General features: G+C 41.2%; 1 protein-coding gene across 16 annotated transcripts in view; it reads left to right on the forward strand.

Annotated features, from left to right (window-relative positions):
• LOC143435565 (uncharacterized) overlaps positions 1–22,070 on the forward strand; it is a 274,667-nt gene that overhangs the window by 35,448 nt on the left and 217,149 nt on the right. For 6 of the 16 annotated variants that reach the window (XR_013105992.1, XR_013105998.1, XR_013105994.1 and 3 more), the window contains one exon: positions 17,168–17,222. Coding sequence is in view for 3 of the 16 variants with exons in the window: in XM_076918719.1 (XP_076774834.1) it covers positions 17,168–17,222 (55 nt within the window). In the remaining 13 variants the exon portion in view is untranslated. Of the gene's footprint in view, positions 1–17,167; positions 17,223–18,766; positions 18,857–19,994; positions 20,143–22,070 lie in introns of all 16 variants that reach the window. The other 10 variants (XR_013105981.1, XR_013105987.1, XR_013105993.1 and 7 more) reach the window with 3 other exon arrangements.

The following is a 22,070-nucleotide window of genomic DNA, read 5'->3' on the forward strand; positions in this document are numbered from 1 at the left end:
GTAATCTTCCAGTGACTGAGTCTCAAACCTCAGCAGTGTCTGGATCTCACCCACAGCAGGGTAGACAGATAAATGGTGTAATTGGCCTCAGTGCTTGACCTAATGTTGGACTGATCCAACAGGAGCCTGTGCATTTCATAAGTGCGGGCGTATTGCCGTGGTTAGTTCTTAATTGCTTGACACAACCAAGAGTTATTTGGGAGGAGGGTGTCTCAATTGAGGAACTGCTGAGATCAGATTGGCTTGTAGCCATGTCTATGGAAAAATGTCTTGATGATTGATTGATGTGGGAGGGCCCAGCCCACTTTTGATGGTTCCACAACTGAGCAAGTGGTCCTTGATACATAAGAAAGCTAGCTGAGTTTGAGCCAGAAGAGAACAAGCCAATAACCAGCATTCCTCAGCAGTCTGTCTCTGCCTCAGGTCCGGCCTTGAATTCAAGTCTTGAGTGGTGGGCTGTTATCTAGAAATGCAAGCTGAAATAATCCTTTTTATTTCAAAAATGCTTTTGGAGATATTCACTCCTCCCCACCCCCATAATGGAATCACAAACTAGAGGACACATGAACAAACTTTCAAGTGAGATTCAGACTGTCTAGTAAGAGGAAAATACTAGCGGTTTAGGCAGAGACAGGGCCAGCGGGAAAAGGCCTCTTGTTTCTACAGGCAAATGGCCTAGTAGCCATTAGGTAATGTCTGTTTTTTTCCCTTATTTGGATGTTTTATAGAGTGACTATACATCCAATTTAAGAATTATATTTACTTGTGGTGTGCGTGCATTATCTGAGTATGATTATATGCATATGAGTGGATGTGTCCACAGAGACCAGAAGGGAGTGTTTAAAGTTCCCGAAGCTAGAGTTACAGATAGCTGTGAGCCTCCAGGCAGAGGTGCTTGGAACTGAACCTTGGTGCCCTAGAAGAGCAGCAAGCTCTCTTAGCTGCGTAGCCATCTCTCCAGCACCCAACTTATTCTTTTGACTGGTGTTTTTCAGCTTGACTCTTTACCTTCTCTGTTTGTTTTGTGTAGGAAAACCCCAATCCTAGAAGAGAATATAAAATATCAAGAAGAGTAGGAGGAGGGTCCAAGCACACATGTAAACCTATACACATGCTCTTCATCATAAAAAATATACCACTACGTAGAATCCTGATCACACTAATGGTGACCAAAAAGATTTGTGCAACCCAAACCTGAATGAATGTAATTGCAAGGGCATGCGCTTCTCTGTGATGATAACTAGAAACATGAAGACTATTCCAGACTAATAATTTTAGAAGTTCAATATTGCTTTTGAGTCCCTGTAATGTTGTATTATTCCTGCAACAAGCAAGTAAAAGTTTAAAATGGCATGCCATGAGTTCTAAGGACATTCATTTGTAAACAAGGAGCAAGAGGAACTTTGGGGTCTTAAACAATGTGGCTTGTGCTCCCTGTTAAAAACGTGACCTATCCCGGAATAAGATGTGATTCATTTTGTTTTGTAGTCAGAGAATAAGAAGTCAGGGGATGCGACTGTGAGAGATCTGTTACACAATTCTGCAAGAGTTTGGTTTGTCCTTTAGGAGATGATGATGGAATCTCAGCTCGCAATTTTCTTGTTTAAGGAAGTGGAGTGTGTATAAAGCAAGGATTCTCCAGCTTTTAGTCTTGGGGAGGGTACTCTGTTAGCTTATGCCTGTGAGAGATGCCCAGGTAGCATAACTGGATAAAACTAGACTGTAATCAGAAAATCAAATGTAGATGTGGACTCAAATATTTTTATTGTTACCAAACTATGGCATAAGAATGTAACATGATATAAATATGCAAATATTTTAAATTTAAATAGAAAAATACAAATTGAAAAATAGAAACATTGAATCTTTCAACACAGCATCCTTTATATGCATATTAAACCCATATGCCTTTTCTCATTTTTCCTGAAATGTGGCCTTTTCAATCTGTCTTTTATTTTACTCCATTTGATATAGATGCAGGTTTAGAGAAATAACTTCCTACCACAAGGGAAAAAATGGGCTAGTCTGCTAAATGGTACCTGGTATGAAACCCAGAGTCAGGCAGGAAGCAGGTCTGTGGTGGGGTGTTTGGTGGCCTGCAGAGCCCCTGCTCCCTCCAAAGTGGGCAGCTATTACTCAACTCCAGACAATTGTTGACATTTGCTGACATACAGGAATGCGGGCCCTGGGTTACCCAATGAAAGCTAGGCGTCTGTACGTTTAGTAAAATCCTCTCTGTTTTAAAACACATTTGAAGCCTGTCTGGGGGAGGAGCTGGCATTTGTGAACTGCCATTTTGCTTTGTTTGGCCTGTTCTGGGAATGGGCAAACTATGCAAGTTTTGATGGAACAAAGCTATGCACATTTGTTTATGTATCAACTAAGGCTGCTTTTCTGCTATAGAGGTGGAGTTCACTGTTACCACAGAAAGAGCAGGGCCTACAAATACTACAGTATGTCTGGTCTAGACCTGTTACTATTTGAATGTAAAATGTTTCAGACCAGGTTCATGTGTTTGAACATGCTGGTGGCGTGTTATGGAAGGTTGTTGAACCTTTTCAATAAGGGTCTAAGTGACAGACGTAGAGCTGTAGGGGTGGGGCAGCTATTGAGTTCCCACTACCATGGAGTGTACTAGAGCTACCCTCACCCTGACATAAAACTACGACCCAAAATAAGATTCTTTCTCTTGTAAGTTACTCCTTATCAGGAACTTGCTCACAGTGATGAGAAAAGCTAACACAAGACCCATACATGAAAGACTTGATTCCTGGTCTAGTAAAACTTTTAGCTGATAGAGAACCCCCTCCTTGTTTTTAAAATGAAAATATGCCTTCCCGTGACTTTCATTTATTGGCCTTGTGGTAGCTGTCTGAGATCACCTTTGGGCACACACAGAAGATATTTGAACCCCTTTCAGGTTAGTTAAATCTAAGTCCATCCAGAATGGCTAGGGCATCCTTCAGGTCCAAAAGTCTTTACTTGTATTAGACATGACTTTTTGAATAAATGGTAGATTTGGGATAATCTGAGACACTATAAATTATACAGAAAGTGAGTAGAGCCTGCTGGTAATTTATTGAACCAAAAAGTGCCACAGAGGTAGTTAGTAGAAATCCTGGATGTGTTAGTGCAGTGGAAGGAATTCATGCAGTCAGTCTGAATTCTTCATGGCTTTCAGACATATTGTTTCATTTCTACAGAGTGAAAAGTCCTTCACAGTGCTTCCTGGTGTCTCCATCTCAACTCCTACTTCCCAACTAATACTCAGAATGTCTTATTACTTTGTTCCATCTTCAAGTGACATTTTAAGCTTGTTCCTCCCTCTGCATTCCTGAATTAATTATTTTCCTGGCTAACACATGTGTCTCCATTTCTTTACAACATGGCAATTCTTGTTTTGGATTGTACTGTAATATTACTGGCTTAAAAACAATTTCCCTGACCAATTCTAGAAATTACCCTTTAGAACATATTGTCCATCTGTCAAATTTTTACTATTAATCGGTAGGAGTCTTGATTATTTATCCATTGAACAATTGATGTTTTTCTCTATTGGAATATGAGTGTAGTAGGGTCAGAATATTTTCAGTCATTTTAGTCTCATTCAAATAATAGGCACTCAAAAATATTTAGAGAATGAATAAAGTGTACATCAACAGTGGTTTGGAGCTATAAAAATTGTTTAATGAATGATCTTGTGAAGTCCACTTACAGGATCTAAAAGAGTTCTTTCTTACTTTCAGAGGAGGTTGAAGTAAATAAGTTTTTCTGCTTAGTAATTATTCAGTATCTCTCTCTTTGGTGAGAAGAGTCCTTTAGATGTGCCTGGTACACTTAAATGATTATGTGCTAATACATTGATTATTAGCTAAACAGGTTTAATATTTCTACACAATGCTTTGTCAGCACAAAACTCACATCCACAAAGATCCTAATCTGTAGTCTGTCTAGAAGATAAAAACCAGAAGTGACATTAGGGATCCTCCATTGTATTTTATGGATGAGAAAACCGAAAGTCTAGAGGAGTTTCAGAGGCCACACAACCAATTAGCTGCATAGTTGGATGAACAGTGAGGTAGTCACACTCCGTCTTTGGTGCATTTAATAAACATCACACTTTCACCTCTTTTGGTGATTGGTTTATATTGTAAGTGCTGGTGTAGATGAGAAAATCTGGTGTCTGAATAGTAGCACTGCACTTTGTAATGTATCCATCATGTATACACTTTATTGAAACTATAATCTTACCATGATGAAATGTAAACAATTACTAATCGTTTATTATTTTTCCTACTTTAAGAAATTATTAACTCTAATCTTGGACATAAGTAATGATGTGACCAGAATTGCACAAACAGAATACATCAAAATGGACTTTGAAATCTGCATCTTTTTCTAGTGTTTTATAATATCTACCTATCCTTGTTCTTCTATTAATGATGAGTCTGTAATTTTAGGCTGAGCTCAGTGGTTAACAAAGATATATACGTTTTATACATGCTAAGGATTTTATGACTTTAAGGACTTCTTGGCAAATCTTTATGTAGTTCTTTCTCTCTCTTTCTCCCTCTCAGAGGTTTCATTATTAATTCATATAATCCTTGAAAAAAATTTACTGTGTAGCTGATACATATACTCATTTTAACATTGTACCAACTTAGACTCAGAGGAATTAAACATTTGGCTAAAAACAAAAGGTAGTGAGCAGTAAGCTGTAATTTGAAGCCATAAAACTTGCCTTGAGAATCCATTCCTAACACTTAGGACCAGTTTGCTTCTTTTCTGGTCTAAAGCCCTATAGGCAAAGCAATGGCTGCCTTATGTATGTTGAGCTTAACCTCTGTAAAACTTGAACCAGTAGGTCACTGTATTTGTTACTTTACTCATTTTTTTTTTGTGTGAGTAAATAATTGACAAGAAGCAACTTAAGATTTTTCATGGCTCATGGGTTGATGTTGAGACTCCATGCCATCAAGTCATGGAAGGCCGCTGGAGAGGCCATTGATCACAGTGTGTCTAGAGACCAGAAACTAAGAGGAATAGTGCTTAGCTTACTGGGACCCCATCCCATGGAACTGAGCTTCTGTCATTGAGGATAGATCTTTCTTCCTAGAGAGTAAATCTCCAGAAATTCATCAGATATACCCAATGGGAAGTATCCTAGGGATTCTAGATATAGTTAAGCTAATTGTCACTGACACAGTAGAGATCTAGGCTATAGGGACACTTGTCTCCTCCCTTTATTGCTACATTGGCCTTGGGGGTGAAAAACCTCTACTCATCAGTAATTGGCTCTTTTCCAAGGAAAGGCATCCTTCACTGCAAAGAGTGAATGGCTATTCTACACTGGACCATGCTCGCATGTATCTGTCCATATAATATTGTTGAGGCACTCCGTATCACAATATGAGGCCAAAGACCTGTTTAATTATGATTGCCATGTCATATGCTTGTCTCTCATTGTTTACCCACCTCATGAACAGATGGTCATTGTTTCCCAGGTAAGAGGAGATTTAGATGTCTGGAACCCTCCTTGAATCAGAGAGACTGAGGGGAATGGAAGGCATGTTGAGACTTTGGTGTTCATAGATGAGGAAGAAAGACCTAACACCTGGAAATATTGCAGTTTTGTGGACATTAGTGGGGAACTAAGTTCAACAGACTTTGTTTACTTAGCAAATACTGATTGACTTCTGTGCCAGGGCCTTGGACATTCAGTGCTGAGTACAATAGACATTATTCTTGTACATATAGGACCAATATTCCAGGGGGTGGTGGTGGCTACAGGAAAATTAACAAATCAGTAGTGTACTTTCAGAGAGTGAGAAACAACATGGAGGAAAGCAAACTGAGTCACAGTGACAGGTCCGAGAGGGTGGTCAGGGAAGCCCTCCCTTACAGGTGGCATTGGGCACAAACTTTTCAGTAGGTATTCTCACAGAGGAATCTGCACTGTGACTTGTCTCTCCCCTTTCTTGAATCTCAGGCATGTGTTCAATTTCCCAAGGGCCCCTTCCATTCTGGAGGGTGTGTCCACTGATGTCTCTCCTTGGCCTGATTCCACCCATGAGGAAAGTGCTAGGGTTAGCAGATGTCAGTGGAGATTATCTTGTGCCTTGCTGAAATAACAACCCCTCGCTCCTTTGAAACCTCTTAGTCCAACCTAAAAGAAATGAGTTTAGTTTGGCATGACGTGTTCCAAGTGACCCCAATACTTCCTCTGTGAAGAACTCAGAGCCATCTGTTTAATCATCTTTTCTTGAATTCACATAGGGATTGATGTCATGCATTGGGATATAGTCTTTGACATTCACCATTTCTCCTCTTTTGAAAATCTGGACAACATTTGTAAATTTGCAAGCTTCTGGATTCATGCCTTCACTCTCTGATCCCTCTGGAAACTCTGATGCTGGCTCTGTAGCCACGTATGCACGTTCTTTTAATACCTTGGGATATTGATACAGAGAATCTCAGCTCACTCATTGCAGCTATCCCCAACCCCTGTATCTGTCTTTGCCACATCACTATTCTGTTAGTGTCTTTCTATATGTAGTTTCCTGGGTAGAAAAGTAATCTGGTTATAGCAAACTGTGAAAGACATCAAAGCAGGAAATAAATCACTCATAATTTTAACACCCAGTCATGCTTCCTTAGTATTTTAGAATGTCTGCTTAGCTTTCCTGATACCACAGTCCTCCCTGCATGCATACATGCACATACAGATGTCCACACAACATATGCAAATATATGCATATTCATATGCTTGTCTAATGAATTAGAATAGCTACACATAGTGTATATTGTAATTATGCTCTTTTTAACTTAAAATAGATTATCAGTATTAATCTTTGCAGAAAGCAAATTGTTTTTCATGATAGAAATAATGTAAGGAAGACAAGAGTGAAGAATGCCTTTACTCTTGGCTGTGAGACACTGCATCACTTATCTCAAATGGAAGCACTGTATCACTTCTGTATTTCCAGACTAGACATAACTGAAGAGATTCCTCAGATAGTCTCTTCAGTGGTGGTGTATTTTCTGGGAGCAGTATTGAAGGAAGAGCCCATTTTTCTGTATTTCCTGGAATGTCCAGAACTTGTACCATCATTGTAGCAAGACTGATAACCTCTAGTAAGGTTTGGATTGTGTAAGACTTTAGTTAGTGTATTGGTTAAATAAGCTATTTGAGCTATTGACAGTTAACGATGCCTACTTTCATGGGTCTCCTGCAAATGCCTGTGGTGTAGTCCATACTTTCCAAAACCTTATGGTAAAAGATGATTTTAATTTATTGAAAGTAGTATTCATCTTTCACTGCCAATAATAAATTACATATCTCATTAGGTACAGGAGACTTGTAGGTAGGTAGCTTGTGTATCAAATGTAGCAAATCTACCAGCAACCATTCATTCTGTTTCTGAGCCAATAGAGAGATGATAGAATAGGTTGGTTTTGCTGGTGAATCTCCCAACTTCCTAGATTTTTTTGCAGGTTTTCCTCTATGAGCACTCCCTGATCAACACTATATGAATTATCACTGAGCTCTGCTATGCGTTCCTGTTCTGAATAGTCATCTCTCTCCAAATTTGAGTATCTAGATAGAAAACTCTATGCTTCACCTAAGCTAAATTATCCCATTAAAAGAATTCATGGGCTTTTGAACCTGTGTATATTCTATATATTGCAGGACTATTGTTCATGTTATAAAATGGTAGAATGGAAGGAAAATTTTTGAGGGGGTGAGGGAGTTATGTCTGTCCCCGCTACAGCTCTGTGAAGAGTAATTTTAGTTCTTCTTTCACTGTTTAATGTCTGTTCCCCGAGAATTCCTCTGTAGTGAAGTATGTTCCAATAGTTTATTTCATCACCATTTTCCAGGTTCTTGAAACACTATGTGTTAATTTACACTCTTCAGAGCTTCCTTCTGAAGCTGCAGCAGATAAGGCACCATGTCTATTGTGTGTGGTCTATTCTCAGGGCTCTTGAAGAATGCCCATCCTAATGTGATATTTAGTAAATATTTGCTAGTTTAACAAGATTGCTCATACTGTGCAGGCATTATTTTATAAAGTTGGGAAATTCAAGTTAATGAAAAAAAAATACCATTTTTTTTGGAGTTCAAATACTCATTGGGGAAGAGTGACAATTGAAATGATTATAATAAGTAGGTATATATCATGTTTGAACATGGTAAATGCTACTGGGAAAGAAAAACAAAGTAACTATATTGAAAGTGCTAGAGTTCAGATAAACCCATTAGGTCAACCTAAGTTTGACAGAAGTGTCAAAACATGCAATGAAGAAAAGGCAGCTTGTTCTGTGAAGGATGCTTGGAAAACTGAATATTTACATGCAGAGGAGTGACAGTAGGTCCATACTTTTCACCTTGTACAAAAATTAATATAAAATAAATTGAGGATTTTAACATGATATTTATATTATATGATGGAATATAAATATATAAAATGACAATAAAAGGATTATGATTTGGGAAGAGGATGGGGAGGTACAAAGGGAGAAGGGGTACATGAGTGACTAATGGAGAGTGACTGTGGTCAAAATACATAATATATTAGAACAAAAATCTCATTGTAAACTCCATCACTTTATATAATAAATCAACATCAGTAATTAAAAAAAAAAACCTGATAGAAATTACATTAATCAGCAGGTTTGTCATGAGGATCTTGCTTAGAAAGGTGTTATCTGAATAAAGGTTAGAAGGAAGGAGGGGCTTAGTTGTGTGGCATCTGGAGGATGTAGACAGCAGCTGGGGCAAATGTCCTGGGGAAGATGGGTGTGCAGTAAATTAAGGGACTAATGGGACCCGAAAATATGCTTAATTGAGATGGAGAATACTAGAAGACAAGAGTGTGGTGTTAAAGGAACAAATAAAAGGATAAAAATCAATTTGGCATTAGCTGACTCATAGGATACACTTATGGAGGAAGCATATAAAATGTATCTGGGTCCTATTGTTTTAAATCCATATTAGACCCCCAAAGTTGGATACATAAGAAAGACTTGGGTTTTTAATTGGGTGATTTTAGATCATTGGGTAAATACCAGATACGATTTCAAGTGACTGGAAAGTGAAGGGGTCAGTGAGGGAGCCCTGGAATAATAAGGTCTCTGTCAAGGATCCTGGGGACAAATGACACAAAAGAACAGAGGGAAGCTAGAGATTGGAATGTCTTGAAGCCAAGGAGAAGAAAGATACAATTTGAGTATAGTTCTTTGGGTAGATTTTTAAATCGAACTTCTCTTGTCAGTGGTGTATATTTTCATGTTACCTACTGAAGTGTGGATTCAGTGCCCTCTGTTTATGATGGATTTCCTTTAGGGCATCCTTTAATGTCATCACAGTTGTAATGAAGGTACTGTTGGCTCTAACAGCTGCCTTCCTGAGAGATAACCCCTAGAGCCAATTTCATTTGTACTAACCTTCTCTGGTTCATAGGGGGATGAAACAGTATAAGAGCAAAGACAGTAGACTGACCACAGTGTCTACAGGGCTGTAGAGCTAACTCTGGACACTTCATCCAATGTTGTTTTATCCAAGTTCCTTTATATGATGGTAGCCTTCATGTATCATGTAAATTGCTTATTCTCAGGAGTTGAAGAATGCACACAGAACAAAACCATCAACCAGAAAATATAAGATTTTTGATATTACTGAAATAATATCAGTCAAAATGATAAGACATGATACTTTTTATATAACCCACTATAGCATGTATATTTATATATTTAATACTTTATTCTGTAGATCATCATGGTGATTGTCAGAGTGATTCACAGGTCTGTGTCAGAGCTTTTGCTACTAATAATGTGGCTTGTTGCACATTGTATGAGAAGAAAATGGATGATGCTTCTCTCTCACAAACAACCCTGCAGAGAGATGTGTGGACATGTACAGAAGCCATGCTCAAAGAGTTATTTTGGGAGCCAAGTTTCTTCTATTCCTCCATCATTGAGGATATTGAGGATTTTTAACTCAGTTGAATCTAAGGAGCAGGCACATTCATGATCTAGTCCACAGACTAAGAAAAGAATATATAAGAGCACCCCTATGTATTTTAGTCAAATATTAAAAAGTACTACATTTATACGTCTTTTCACCAAAAGATATTAATAGTCTGAAAGAATGTTTCCTTTAGAAGTTATGGGCATTAGGTTAACTTACTTTTCACGGGTGGAAATATCATCATATAGATTTGACAGCAAAGAAACCTGGGAAATTTAGCCTGTAGTGGTACCCAGCCACTATCATCACATCATCATCATCATCATAATCATCATCATCATCCTCTTCCTCTTCTTCCTTCTACCCTTCTTCTCCTCCTTCTTTTTCCTGTTTTCTTTTTTATTCCTTTTTTAAAAATTGAAAGTAGATTTTTCTCTCATTCGATACATCCCCCAAGCCCCCACCTCTCCTCTTCCCCCAGACCTACTCTTCCTTCATTTCTTCTTCAGAGAAGATCAGGCCTCCAAGAGATGACAGCCAAAGATGACAAAACAAGACATAATAGAACAAGGTGAAGCCCTTATGTCAAGGCTAGACAAGGCAACCTGAAGAGTTGCCTTGAGGTTAAGAGCCTCAAAGAGCAGGCAAAAAAGTCAGAGATACACCTGCTCCCACTGCTAGGGGTGCTGCAAGGCTACAAGTCCAACAAGCATCACGGATACTCAGAAGACCTGGTGCAGACCCATGCAGGCCCCATGCTTGCTGCTTCAGTCTGTGAGCCCAGGCAGCCACTATCTTCTAACCATACAGCTTGGCAGATAGCACCCATGGTCACCACTGCCTCTCACCATGCTTGCTGTTTAGCAGAGGAGATAAGGTAGTGTGACTTTCGTAGGTATCCCTGACATGTTGTAGACTGCAAGTTCCATGGAGGCTGACATAGGGTGGCAAAGGAGAAACAAAGGTGTCCTTGGCTGTACACAGAGAGATGGCCTCTGGGAGAAAGTGGGAGTTAAGCTTCATGGAATACCAATAGTCAAGAGTGCATGGAGGATGTAAGAAGACATTCCTGGAGAAAGACATGGGATGCGGGGCCTCAAGCTGAGTCTATTTGACATGAAGATAATCCCACTGGCTAGAGAATGGTTGATTTGATAAAGTGAAAGTGAATTCAGACTAAATCTTGGAGACTGTTAGGATAACAAGATGCTTTTTTGAGCTCCAAAAAGTTGTAAACTTCTTTAGATGAAGAAGGATATGATCCAGACAAAGGATTTTCACACTGTGTTCTGAGGAAGCTGAGATGTTGAAGACTGGGCCTGGACGGTAAAGGGAGAATACTTGGCTCTTGGACACATACCCCGGCTTCAGGCAGCAACAATCCTTCATCCGCTGGTGTGTTAGGGAGGTACCATGGGTAGGAGTGCTGCAGCCAAAGACAAGGCTTCAAAACTCTAATTTTAAGATAAATCTTAGAAAAATTTCTTCAGTAGTTTGGGATCATAGATCATGTCAGTATAATGGGAAGTTTCTCTCTCTCTCTCTCTCTCTCTCTCTCTCTCTCTCTCTCTCTCTCCTCCTTCCCTCCCCTTCACCCCCTCTCTTCTGGTGTGTGTGTGTGTGTGTGTGTGCATGTGCATGCATGTGTGTGTGTGTGTTTGCACCCATGGAAGCCAGAGATGTCAGATCCCCAGGTAGTTGTCAGTTGCCTGGCACAAGTACTGAGAGTCAAACTCAGGTCCCCTGGAAGAATAATACAAACTGATAACCACCGAGACAGCTCTCTAGCTCCAGTTCACTTTTGTTGTTGTTGTTGTTGTTTAAAAGAAATATAAGCTGGATAGGTTGGTCCTAAGGAAGATACCCATTCACCTAGCATGACTCAGGGTGGGGCACCTGGAAGAAAGAAACTTAAGCACCTGCTGTGAGTGCCACTACAGTGAATAAATGTGTGATGGAGAGATGGAAAAGATAGACTACATGGTGGAGAGATAGAAGAGAAATCTAAGTCAAAGTGTTCATACACTGTAGAGAAAGGTGAAACTGGAGACTCCATAGTGGTGAGAAACAGGCAGATATGAAGAGAAGCCATGGTGAGGTCCTGGCCTGGGCTGCCACGAAGGACCATGTCTGAGTCCATGGTCCTCCTGCAGATGGGGTCTGTTTTAATGTCTGTGGCCTGAGTAACCACAAAAGGCCAAGTAGATGCCATAGTTTGAGCTGCCACCAGGTATAATATGTATAGTTGAGGCCTGTGCTGCTACTGAGGGCACACTGATCTGAGTGCCCTGTGGTGCCACCTGAGGTCATGGGGATATACATCCAGGCTCATGCTGCTGCTGGGGGGTGGGGGGTGGGACCACATCTGGGTCCGTGGTCCTATGGCAGCTGGGGGTCTGTGTTGATGTCCCAGGCCCATGTTACCAATGACTACAAAGATTCCCTGGTATGGACTGCTGCCTGAAGCACTGTTCTGAGGTGACCATGCCCCTCACTGGCTACCACACTAGGGAGAGCTGGTCCCACCCCTTGTCTAGGCAGCAGAGTAAAGCTGATCCTGATAGTAGGGGAGTGGCTCAGCTGGCCCAGAAAGTCTGAGCTCAGGAGAGCTGGCCCCATCCATAGTCAGCCATGGGGTGGCTTGGGCAAGGGAAAGATGCCCTGTCTTACTGCCTGCAGTAGTCAGGAGAGCTGGATCTGAATTCATAAAAACAGGAGAGCTGTTCCTGCCCCTGACTGGCTGTAGCCTTCTGGAGACTGAGCTCTGCACCTTGCCTGGGCAACACAGTGGAGCTAGCCCTGGTGGCAACTGTGTGGGTGAGCCAGCCTGGAGGACATGAGAGCAGGAGATCTGATCAGCTGACACTGCCCCTTGCTAACTATGGCATTTGGTGAGCTAGCCAGGGCAGGGCTGGAGAGCTTGCCATGGTGGTTTGGGTGGAGAAGAGCTGGCAGGCTGACCAACTCAGATACTTCCCAGGCCTAGATCCAGGGTTTTGAGTTGGCCCACCCCAACATCTACTCCATCTATGGTGTGCTTGAGCATGTGAGAGGACCGGTCCTGCAAATCTTAAACTGAAGAATGTCCATGACACAGAGTAACAAAAGGATGTCAGAGAGGATTCCTGGTGAAGCTCTAGTATTTATAGTGAAGCAGGAGCCAGAGACCTTGAAACGGACCAATGGCTTATTGCAGTGAACATTTGCAAATAAAGATGTATGGACAAAAAGGTACACTGTCAGACACACTGACATACTACAGCTTCCCTGGTAAGAGGTTTGTTTGTTTGTTTGTTTGGTTTCATTTAGTTCTATTTTCTGGTAGGGAGAGGTTGCAAAGGGTCGATACAAAGGGAAGGGGAGATGAGTGGGATTGGGGTGCATGATGTCAAATTTACAAAGAAGCAATAAAAAGTTAACAAACAAATAAAAATACAGTACTTTCCCTAATGCATTTCAGTGATGGGTAACATCCCATTGAGATACATAGATGTTCGGGGCTGTGACATTTCTTCCAGTAGATGTATCAGCAGAGTCACCCTGTGGAGTAGGCCTACGTTCAGTAGAGCTTTTAAGAATCCTGTGGGATTTATAGAGTGTTCTAGAACTTATCCAAGGGCTCCACAAACTCCGCCATCACACTAATTCTTCAAGTAGTGTTGGACCCATTTTACAGTTATTAAATAGTGGCTTCTGTACTTTCTCACAGCTGCTGAGTGTGGAGCAAGAATATGTCCCTACACTGTCTTCTCTGAGGGACCTCAATCATCAGATGCCTTCTTGTACTGTTTCCGGTGACTTGAGAGTATCATGAGTGTCTGAATGGACACAATTACCTAATACATTATTGGTGGTGTTTTCTCTCCTGTAAAGCACAACCGTTTATCTTACAAATGCAAAGGTAGATCAGAAGGAAGGATTAGAAGGAAGCTTACTGCTACATCGTACGACCAGAACTCACATCTCCAGCTATGCCATTTAAGTTTTTTCTATTGAATTATATCAACCTTATAAAATACTTGTCAGGGACAGAATTAAGTAGGGGTTAATTCTGCAGAATTGCATTTTCTGAGTGCAATTGAGTGGCAGGATTCTGCTCACTGCAACTATTCTAGCTGGTTTTATAGTACTGTGGTCCCCCGTGGGGACTGTTTGCTGAACCGGGGTATAACTTCTATAGATGAACTCGTGATAATGTGGGAAAGCACTCCACTGTTCAGATTACAATTGCCGTTAGTTTCAAATAAAACAAGGACTCTATTCACACCAGACGATGTAGTACAACTACACTTAAGTGATTTTTAATGCCAGAGGCACATTTATGACCACTTGGGGACCGAATCATGGGGAGAAATTACTCAGTATTGTGGCAGATGTTATTATTATTATTTTTTTTTTTTTGCACTTGAGGTGATGAGTCATGAAACTCAGGGTGAAACTCAGGACTAAGGCAATGTTTGTGTAAGACCTCACACAACTCCCGAGTTCAGTATCTAGAGTCAAAAGAGTACCACCAGCTTGCCAAGTGGACTTGATAAAATTGACCTTATCGGTCCAACACTTAGCATAACCAATGCTCCCTTGGCTTCCTTCCTTAAAGCTGTACAGGGCTTTGCTTGGTTTGAGGTTGGGGATAGGAACAGCCAGATAATGACTGTATATCGGTGCTAGAATTTTTGATATGGAAATTTAGAAAATACCATCTATAGCATACTGAGTTTACTGTACTTCTAGAGACAAAGCCTACATCAACAATCCTATGGATCATTTTTCTGTATAGACTTAGCACTAAACACAGTAGTCGGGGCATATGGAATTTGCATAAATATACTGGGAAATTCCTTGGGTGATATTGTACAGCGCAACACAATTCTACACCTGTTGGAGAGCGCAGGGGCATGGGTATGCTGATGCTATAATTGGAGCCCATGCAAACAGAGGACTGTGACAAGCATTTCACAAGCTGTTTACAAAGGAGCCAGGGGGAGGGGGGAAAAGAAGAAATCAAATTTCATGATGGGGCTCAACTGCTAGTAAAATCCCATTAATGCATGAAGTGTTTATTGAATTCAGACAAGCAATTATCCAAGGTATTGTGAAGTGTCAGTGAAAGAGCAGGCTTAAGCTCTGAGTGATGGGGAGGGAGAATTCAATCCCAGCACATCACCTGAAACCCTCCCTCTTAGAGGGTCTGCATGGGAAACAGCGAACCTGTGGCAGATCTGAGATTAGTACGACAAAGGGAAAACATATACACTAGCTACACTCTGATCGACTCAATGAGTATGTCTCCAGCATCTCCAAACACACAACTTCTCATATCCAGACCTTTCTGAGCTGTAATTTATAAGGGAAACAAATTCAATAAGGTAATGCATCATGCCCAGACCCTCCAGAACCTAGAAAACCTGACACCCTGGATAAGACTCTTAATCTAGATTTAAAGACCTGTTTAGAGAACTAAATGGGGTGTCTTGCCCCTGCATTGAGCCAATGGGCTGTTATCACTTAGTCCTATTCTATCGACGATGTCTATATGCCCAGAGCAGAGATTAGTTGAAAATGAGTGGAAGGTTATTATTTGATAATGTTGGTTGGAAACAAGTGAAAGGTAATTATTTGGGAATCAGTGGGAACCTTTCATGTGTTGCCATCATTTGAGCACATCCTCTGAAGCTCAAATGTTGGAAACTGCATTCCCATCATAAGTGAGAGAGCTGGGCTGTGAGGAGGCTGCAGGTCCTTCAGGAATTGCATAATAGTGGGAATGGGTTCATTCATATGAGTGCTGGGGCCCATTCTTATTTTCTCCCACTCTCTGCCTTCTGCCATGTGATTATACAGTCCAAAGCCTCTTCCGTATGCCACTCCCTACAACTTATAAGTTTCATTTATTTACCAATTGCTGAGTCCATGGTAATCCTTCATTAGTGACACTGAGTTGGCTAGAAAACCTGAATGAAGAAAGAGAACTTAGCTCTGGAAGCCTTGACTGCTCTTGGTGGTAGCCAACATTGTTTTGGTTGTATGGGACTAAACTATAGCTCTTCTGCAAACAGCATGGCCTCTTATGAAGGTGGCAGTAGTGACCATTTATGGTGCCCTGACAAGTCAAGTGACTGTCTCCCTTGCAGGCTATGGAAATCTCTAAGTATATCACTTTCCCAGGAGGTGTTCTGATATTGGAATTGATAGTGCCCATTAGCCGGTGATACTTTAACCTTGTCATAGGAACATAACCTCTAAGTTGACTTTGAAAGGGCTTTTGCCTTCATATATGTGTAATTTTGTATAAATGTGTGTGTGAAAATTACAGTTTTCAACTTTACTTTATATTCTGATATTTGTTCACATGTATTAAGCATTTGGCATTCGTGTAAGCATTTGACATTAGTGTACACACAGAAGAGAGGGAAGGCTCCCTTGCATGGTGGAGGCATGAGAAGCCTGCAGTGATTCTCTTTGACACTAGGGGGTCATAGTGAATGTCTGGCAAAATTATTCACTTGGTAAACACTGATGGTTTGTTCAGAGATCTCGAGCAATGAGACTAGAAATGGCAGTTTAGGGCAGAAAGTGGGTAAGACATAACAAACTAAACTAACTAACTAACAACTAACTAACTAACTAACTAACTCCCAACATCTAAAGTTTTTGAGTTTATTTTTTTTTCCTATTAGAACCTATATCAATGAGGGTTCCCTCTGTCATATTCTGCTAGTGCAGTGGTGTTTTAAGGCCAAGCTTTCTGTGGTAGGCATAGGTGGTCAACAGCATGTCTTCCAGCCACAGTGACCACAGACATAGGAATGCAAACCCTGGATGTTATTATAACAATTATCATGTTAAAGGGTAGTATGAGCTCCCTGCATGTGTGGGGATAGCAAGTTTTACCTCAAAGTTTCTCTGGATAGAAGTAAAAACAATACTCAGACAGGGCAGCATATTTTCCTTAGAGAATGCTTACTTGTAAGACCCGAGAGGGGGTGGGTGGGAACTACACAGTAGATATGATGGAAATGTTGAAAAATGAGGCATTTGGACAGTACCTTGGTGACCCTGCCCTCATACATACCCAGTCTTAGGATTACCAGGACTGGTATTTAGCAAGTCCTAAGTCCTATTAGCTGGGCAGTAGTCATTAGGGCCAACTGACAGGACATATGGAGACGCAAACTCTTTTTATTTATCTTTCAGAACCTATGGAAGCCCCTCTTAGAAGCTTTGCTGATCCCCTTCACCCATGGGCAAAGTAAGTTATCCAAACTTGATGGATATCCTTCTCCTATGCTATGCTTTTTGCCAAGTGCTTCACCATCTGATCTCTGTCCTTCACGTGCTAACAGGCTGATGAATGTCATTAAGGCAGTAACTGACTCCTGTTCATCTATGTCCACTCAATGGCAGCTACTGTGTGTGAGGAGTTCAGTAACTATACTCCGTTGTATTTGAGGTGTGAGAGACAGAGATGACATCTGAACTAACCACGTTATGTATTTTACGATCTGTAAATTGGAAATACTTGTGACACCAGTCCTCCTTTTGTTTATCCAACTCTGCATTGTTCACAAAACATGCATGTTGACCTTGGCCTGCTCAGTCTTCTCATAAATCTTGTGGAAAGGAAGGACAATTTCCTTGTTATGTAGCTGTTAAAATTGGAAATTAGAACATTCAAGGAGTCAAATTATATTGGGAGTTGAGGCAGACATAGAAAGTTAGGGATTCCTCTCCTCAGGGTTCGCTTTCCTTCCCCTTCTCTCTTCCCCCTCAGTATTCTTTGTCCTCCCCCTCTGCACTCTGTCCTCCCTCTCTGTCTTCCCTATCCTCCCCCTCTGTACTCTGTCCTCCCCCTCTGTACCTCTCTTCTTTCCCTCTGTATTCCCTGTCCTCCTTCCTCTGTATTCCCTGTCTTCCTCCCTCTGTCCTCCCTGTCCTCCTCCCTCTGTCCTCTCTGTCCTCCCCCTCTGTCCTTCCTGTCCTCCTCCCTCTGTCCTCCCCGTCCTCCTCCCTCTGTCCTCCTTGTCCTCCCCCTCTGTCCTCCCTGTCTTCATTTTTATGTCAGCTTTGTTTTTAAATCTCAGTCCAGCTTTCACTGTTGGCATAGGGTAAGGGTAGTCTTTCTTTTCTTTTCAACCTCAACTTCTTTGTCCGTGAAATGGGGAGAACTACAATGACGGCTTTCCTTGGAGATAATGTAACTACATTAGATCAAAAGTAACATGCATTAGTTGCTTACTGCTTTCCAGACACTCAAAAATTTTAGATTTATGGAGAAAACTGTGAAAATCGTAAAGAAATATTTCAAATAACCCTAAACCTATTAGCACCATTTTAAGTGTTTTACATGTACTATGTTTTCTTGAAGGTTATAATCTGTGAATTCCTGATCCCATTTTACAAGGCGTTTAGTTGAGAGGAAAAGATGTGAGTCTAGGGATGAGTGTCCTAGAGAGCGCAGTAGCGAGGCTGATTTCTGGGTGTGCTGCCGACTTTGCTCCTCCACTTTGTGAATGGTCAAAGACCAGCCCACGTGACTATATTATTAGATCTAGGGTCTAAGTCTTGTGAAATCCAGGCTTGTTCTATTTCAACAGTTGCAGTCTTGTACATACAACTGGTAGGATTGCCCTGTGCCCACTTTAAGTACTTTTTTGGTTGCAATATTTAAAACTGCCTCCCTATTAGATCAGGATTGACTTCCTGGTAAGAATTTCAGGAGTGGTAAAGCTCACTATAAACTTTGTCAGCATCCCTCTGGGGGAGAAATAGCTCACCAATCACCCAACTTTATAGTTCCCTTAGGAATCTCGGATGTACAGAAAACAACTTGTTAGAAGGAAGTGACAGAAGTGCAATCAAGGCTGCTGAACAATGTGTCTGCATGTAAGTACCCTCCCGCCCCAGTAAAGGATAAAGGAGGGCACAAGAGCCACCAGAAATGTAGGAGGGGATAACAAGAGTTGACTTGCTTTGCCCATGGGCTGGAAAGGGGAAGGCAGAGCTGTATAAAATCTAACCCATAAGCCTGTGTCTGACTTTTCATCACTCAGAGTCTCTAAAGTGCGAGAGATAGTGGCTACCATACTTGAGGAAAGGGTAAGGAAGAGAGGAGTCTGATGCATTTGGGAATATTTCAACACCATTCTACTTCCACTCTTGTGAGCAATTCAAAGGAAAAAATGACAAATTGTTTTCCAATGAGTTGTGTTTGGAGACAACAGTGTCCCTTTGTAGTCAAAGTCTTCATGAACTCATGATCCTCCTTCCTGTACCCCCAGCACTCAGGGACTTCAGGCATGTGCCACCCTGCCTGGTTTAAATGATTAACCTTTTATTTATTTATTTTCATATTATTTTACTTTATTCTTAAGACTTTCATACATTTAGACAATAAAACTGTGTTTCTTAAACTCAAAGACACAATAAAGCAGCCTCAAAAAGGAGTTAGGTGTGAGATAACCAAGAGAACTGAAGCCTGTCTATATGGCTGCATCTTGGCAGCTGTGTCTCAGGCTTCCTCTGTGATTAAATGTCTCTGAGGCTGCAGGTAGAGTGCTCCTGCTCCATCAGAAGCTGAGACGCCAGGACATGTTTCCATATGTTCACTAACAGTGTCTTCACCCTCAGAACACCTTGGCTCCAGTATGATGTCATTCACATCATGGTTTGCCTCATCCCCGTTTTTGTGGACTTTCCTAGAGAATTATGGGAAGAGACACTCTAAAAGGGAGCTCTGGTCCACTATGTTTTTGGGAAGGAAGAAGGCCATCTTATCCTATGATATACCATCTGCCTCATAAATATCCATAAAGGATTCTTTAAAATCCACAATACTGAACCGGCTGGGCTGTGGCTCCCCTTTGTGAAAGCCCACTCCAGTCCCTTTGAAGCACTTCCTTAGCTTACCTAAATAAATGTCTCTGAAAACTGATTGAGTTTATGCCCGGATTTTTCTCTTAGAGAAGATGAGCTCCAGGAGAGCCCCGTAATAAATAATTTCTTCTCTGCGTTTTGTTCCGAGTGTTCTGAAGGGAGAATTGACTCACTCTGCTTCTTTAGCGAGCTGCAATTGCTTCTCCAGTGGACTCAGCAGTAAATTCAGTGTGTGATGAATCAGCCCCGTCTCCTCCCACTGGACAGAAGCATGGATGCCTGTGTAGCATTGAGAGGTACAGGGTGACTTGGAGGGAGTGTCACATTATCCACTTCTACTCCAATATTCTATAGTCTATTAACATTATTATTTGAACAGACTATTAGAAATATTAGACAAGACAGACATGTTTTTACCCATGTTCTTGGTGTTAAACCCTTTTCTATATTCTCAAGAAAATGGGACAAACCTTAGTGCTGAGGAAAGTGTGTGCATTTACATCTAAAGACTATCAAGGCTTTCCTGGGAATTCTTCAGGCTCCCATGATACCCAGTCTCCCATCTTTCAGTCTGTTTATTGAAGATTAACACTGGAAGGATGCTCAGAAAGGGAGAGAAAACTTAACTTGGTGGTAGATAGAGCCGATTGCTTCTGTTCCTTTTTGGGGGAGGTCTAGGGTCCATATCCCAGATCAGAATTCCTGATAGTCTTCCAGAGGACCAGAGTTTGCATATCAGCACACACATTGGGTATCTTACAAACATCTGTAACTTCAGAAACATCAGGAATCTGACACCCCCCCCTTGCCTTCACATATACCTGCATGCATAGGGCACATATACACATATAGACACACAAATAAAAATAAAATTTAAAAAATACATACTTTTAAAATTTAATTTAGTTCCATCTATGGATACTTAAGTCTTGTTCCAGTGCCATTGAAGGTCAAAAAGGTTTTGCCTACCCCTAACATATTGAAAAGTGTTCCCCATATTTTTATCTGTTTGCTTCAGTGTTTCATTTTTAAAATAAAGGGCTTTGATCCCTTTGAGAATGAAACAAACAAACAAACAGACAGACAGACAAATAAAAAGTAATGTCTGTGGGAAGGCAAGCAACTTCAAGAAGAGAGAGCATTTGTAAGCATGTGTGGAGGAAAAAAAACCTTTTTTTTTATTGGCTCAGGGCAGGGCAGTGGGGAGAGAATTCCTAGAGGACCCCCTGGCAGTATTCTTCTAGCTCTTGCAGGTGTACAGAAAACTCCTTTTGTTGTCAAGTTCTAAGAGAAGGAGGGCAGTAATGAAAAGGTAAGAAAGGGACCTGAGAGAACATTGTGTCTTCCCATTAGCTGGTATCCAACCTTTAAACCAAGTAGATGCAGTAGAAGGTAACAGGCTGAAGCTGCTATGTTAGAACCTACACAAGGAGCTTCTCTCTCAGTGGAAACTATGGAGTGACCCCAAAAAGTGTGAACAGGAGAATGGTTAGATTGAGGTTGGTAGAACCACCCTGTCCTTGTCAGTTAAAGGTACCTAGAGGTCACTGAAGTACTCTGTGCTGATGAGAGGGCTGATGTTAGACCACTCATTACACAGTTGCTCTTCACTTGTTGGCTTCCATCTCCTTGTATTACAAGATTTTGAAGGTTATATTGTAGAAGGCTGGTGAGGACCCCAAATCTGAAGAAACTATAACTTAGATAATGTCACTTTTTTTCCCATAGGATATTATATTTACATTTCAGATTTTAACCTCTTATCCCATTCTCCCCCTGCCCAGGAATCCCCTATCCCATCCCCTCTCCTCTTGCTTCTATGAGGATGTGCTCCCACCTACCCTCCCACTCTCACCTCCCCATCCTCAAATTCCCCCACACTTGGTGTCAAGCCTTCATGGGACCAAGGATCTTCTCTCCTACCAATGCCCGACAAGGCCATCCTTTCCTACATATACAGCTGGAGTCATGGGTCCCGTCCTATGTGCTCCCAGACTGATGGTTTAGACCCTGGGGAGCTCTGGTTGGTTGGTATTGTTGCTTTCCTCATGGGGCCACAAAGCCTTTCAGCTCCTTCATTCAGTCTTTTCTCTAACTCCTTCATTGGGAACCCCTTGATCAGATCAATAGTTAACTGTGAGCATTTGCCTCTGAATATGTCAGACTCTGGCAGACCTCTAAAAAGACATCTATGTCAGGCTCTTGTCAGTATGCACTTCCTGAC

This window comes from Arvicanthis niloticus, chromosome 1 (assembly GCF_011762505.2).
Source record: "Arvicanthis niloticus isolate mArvNil1 chromosome 1, mArvNil1.pat.X, whole genome shotgun sequence".
Taxonomy (NCBI): Eukaryota; Metazoa; Chordata; class Mammalia; order Rodentia; family Muridae; genus Arvicanthis; species Arvicanthis niloticus.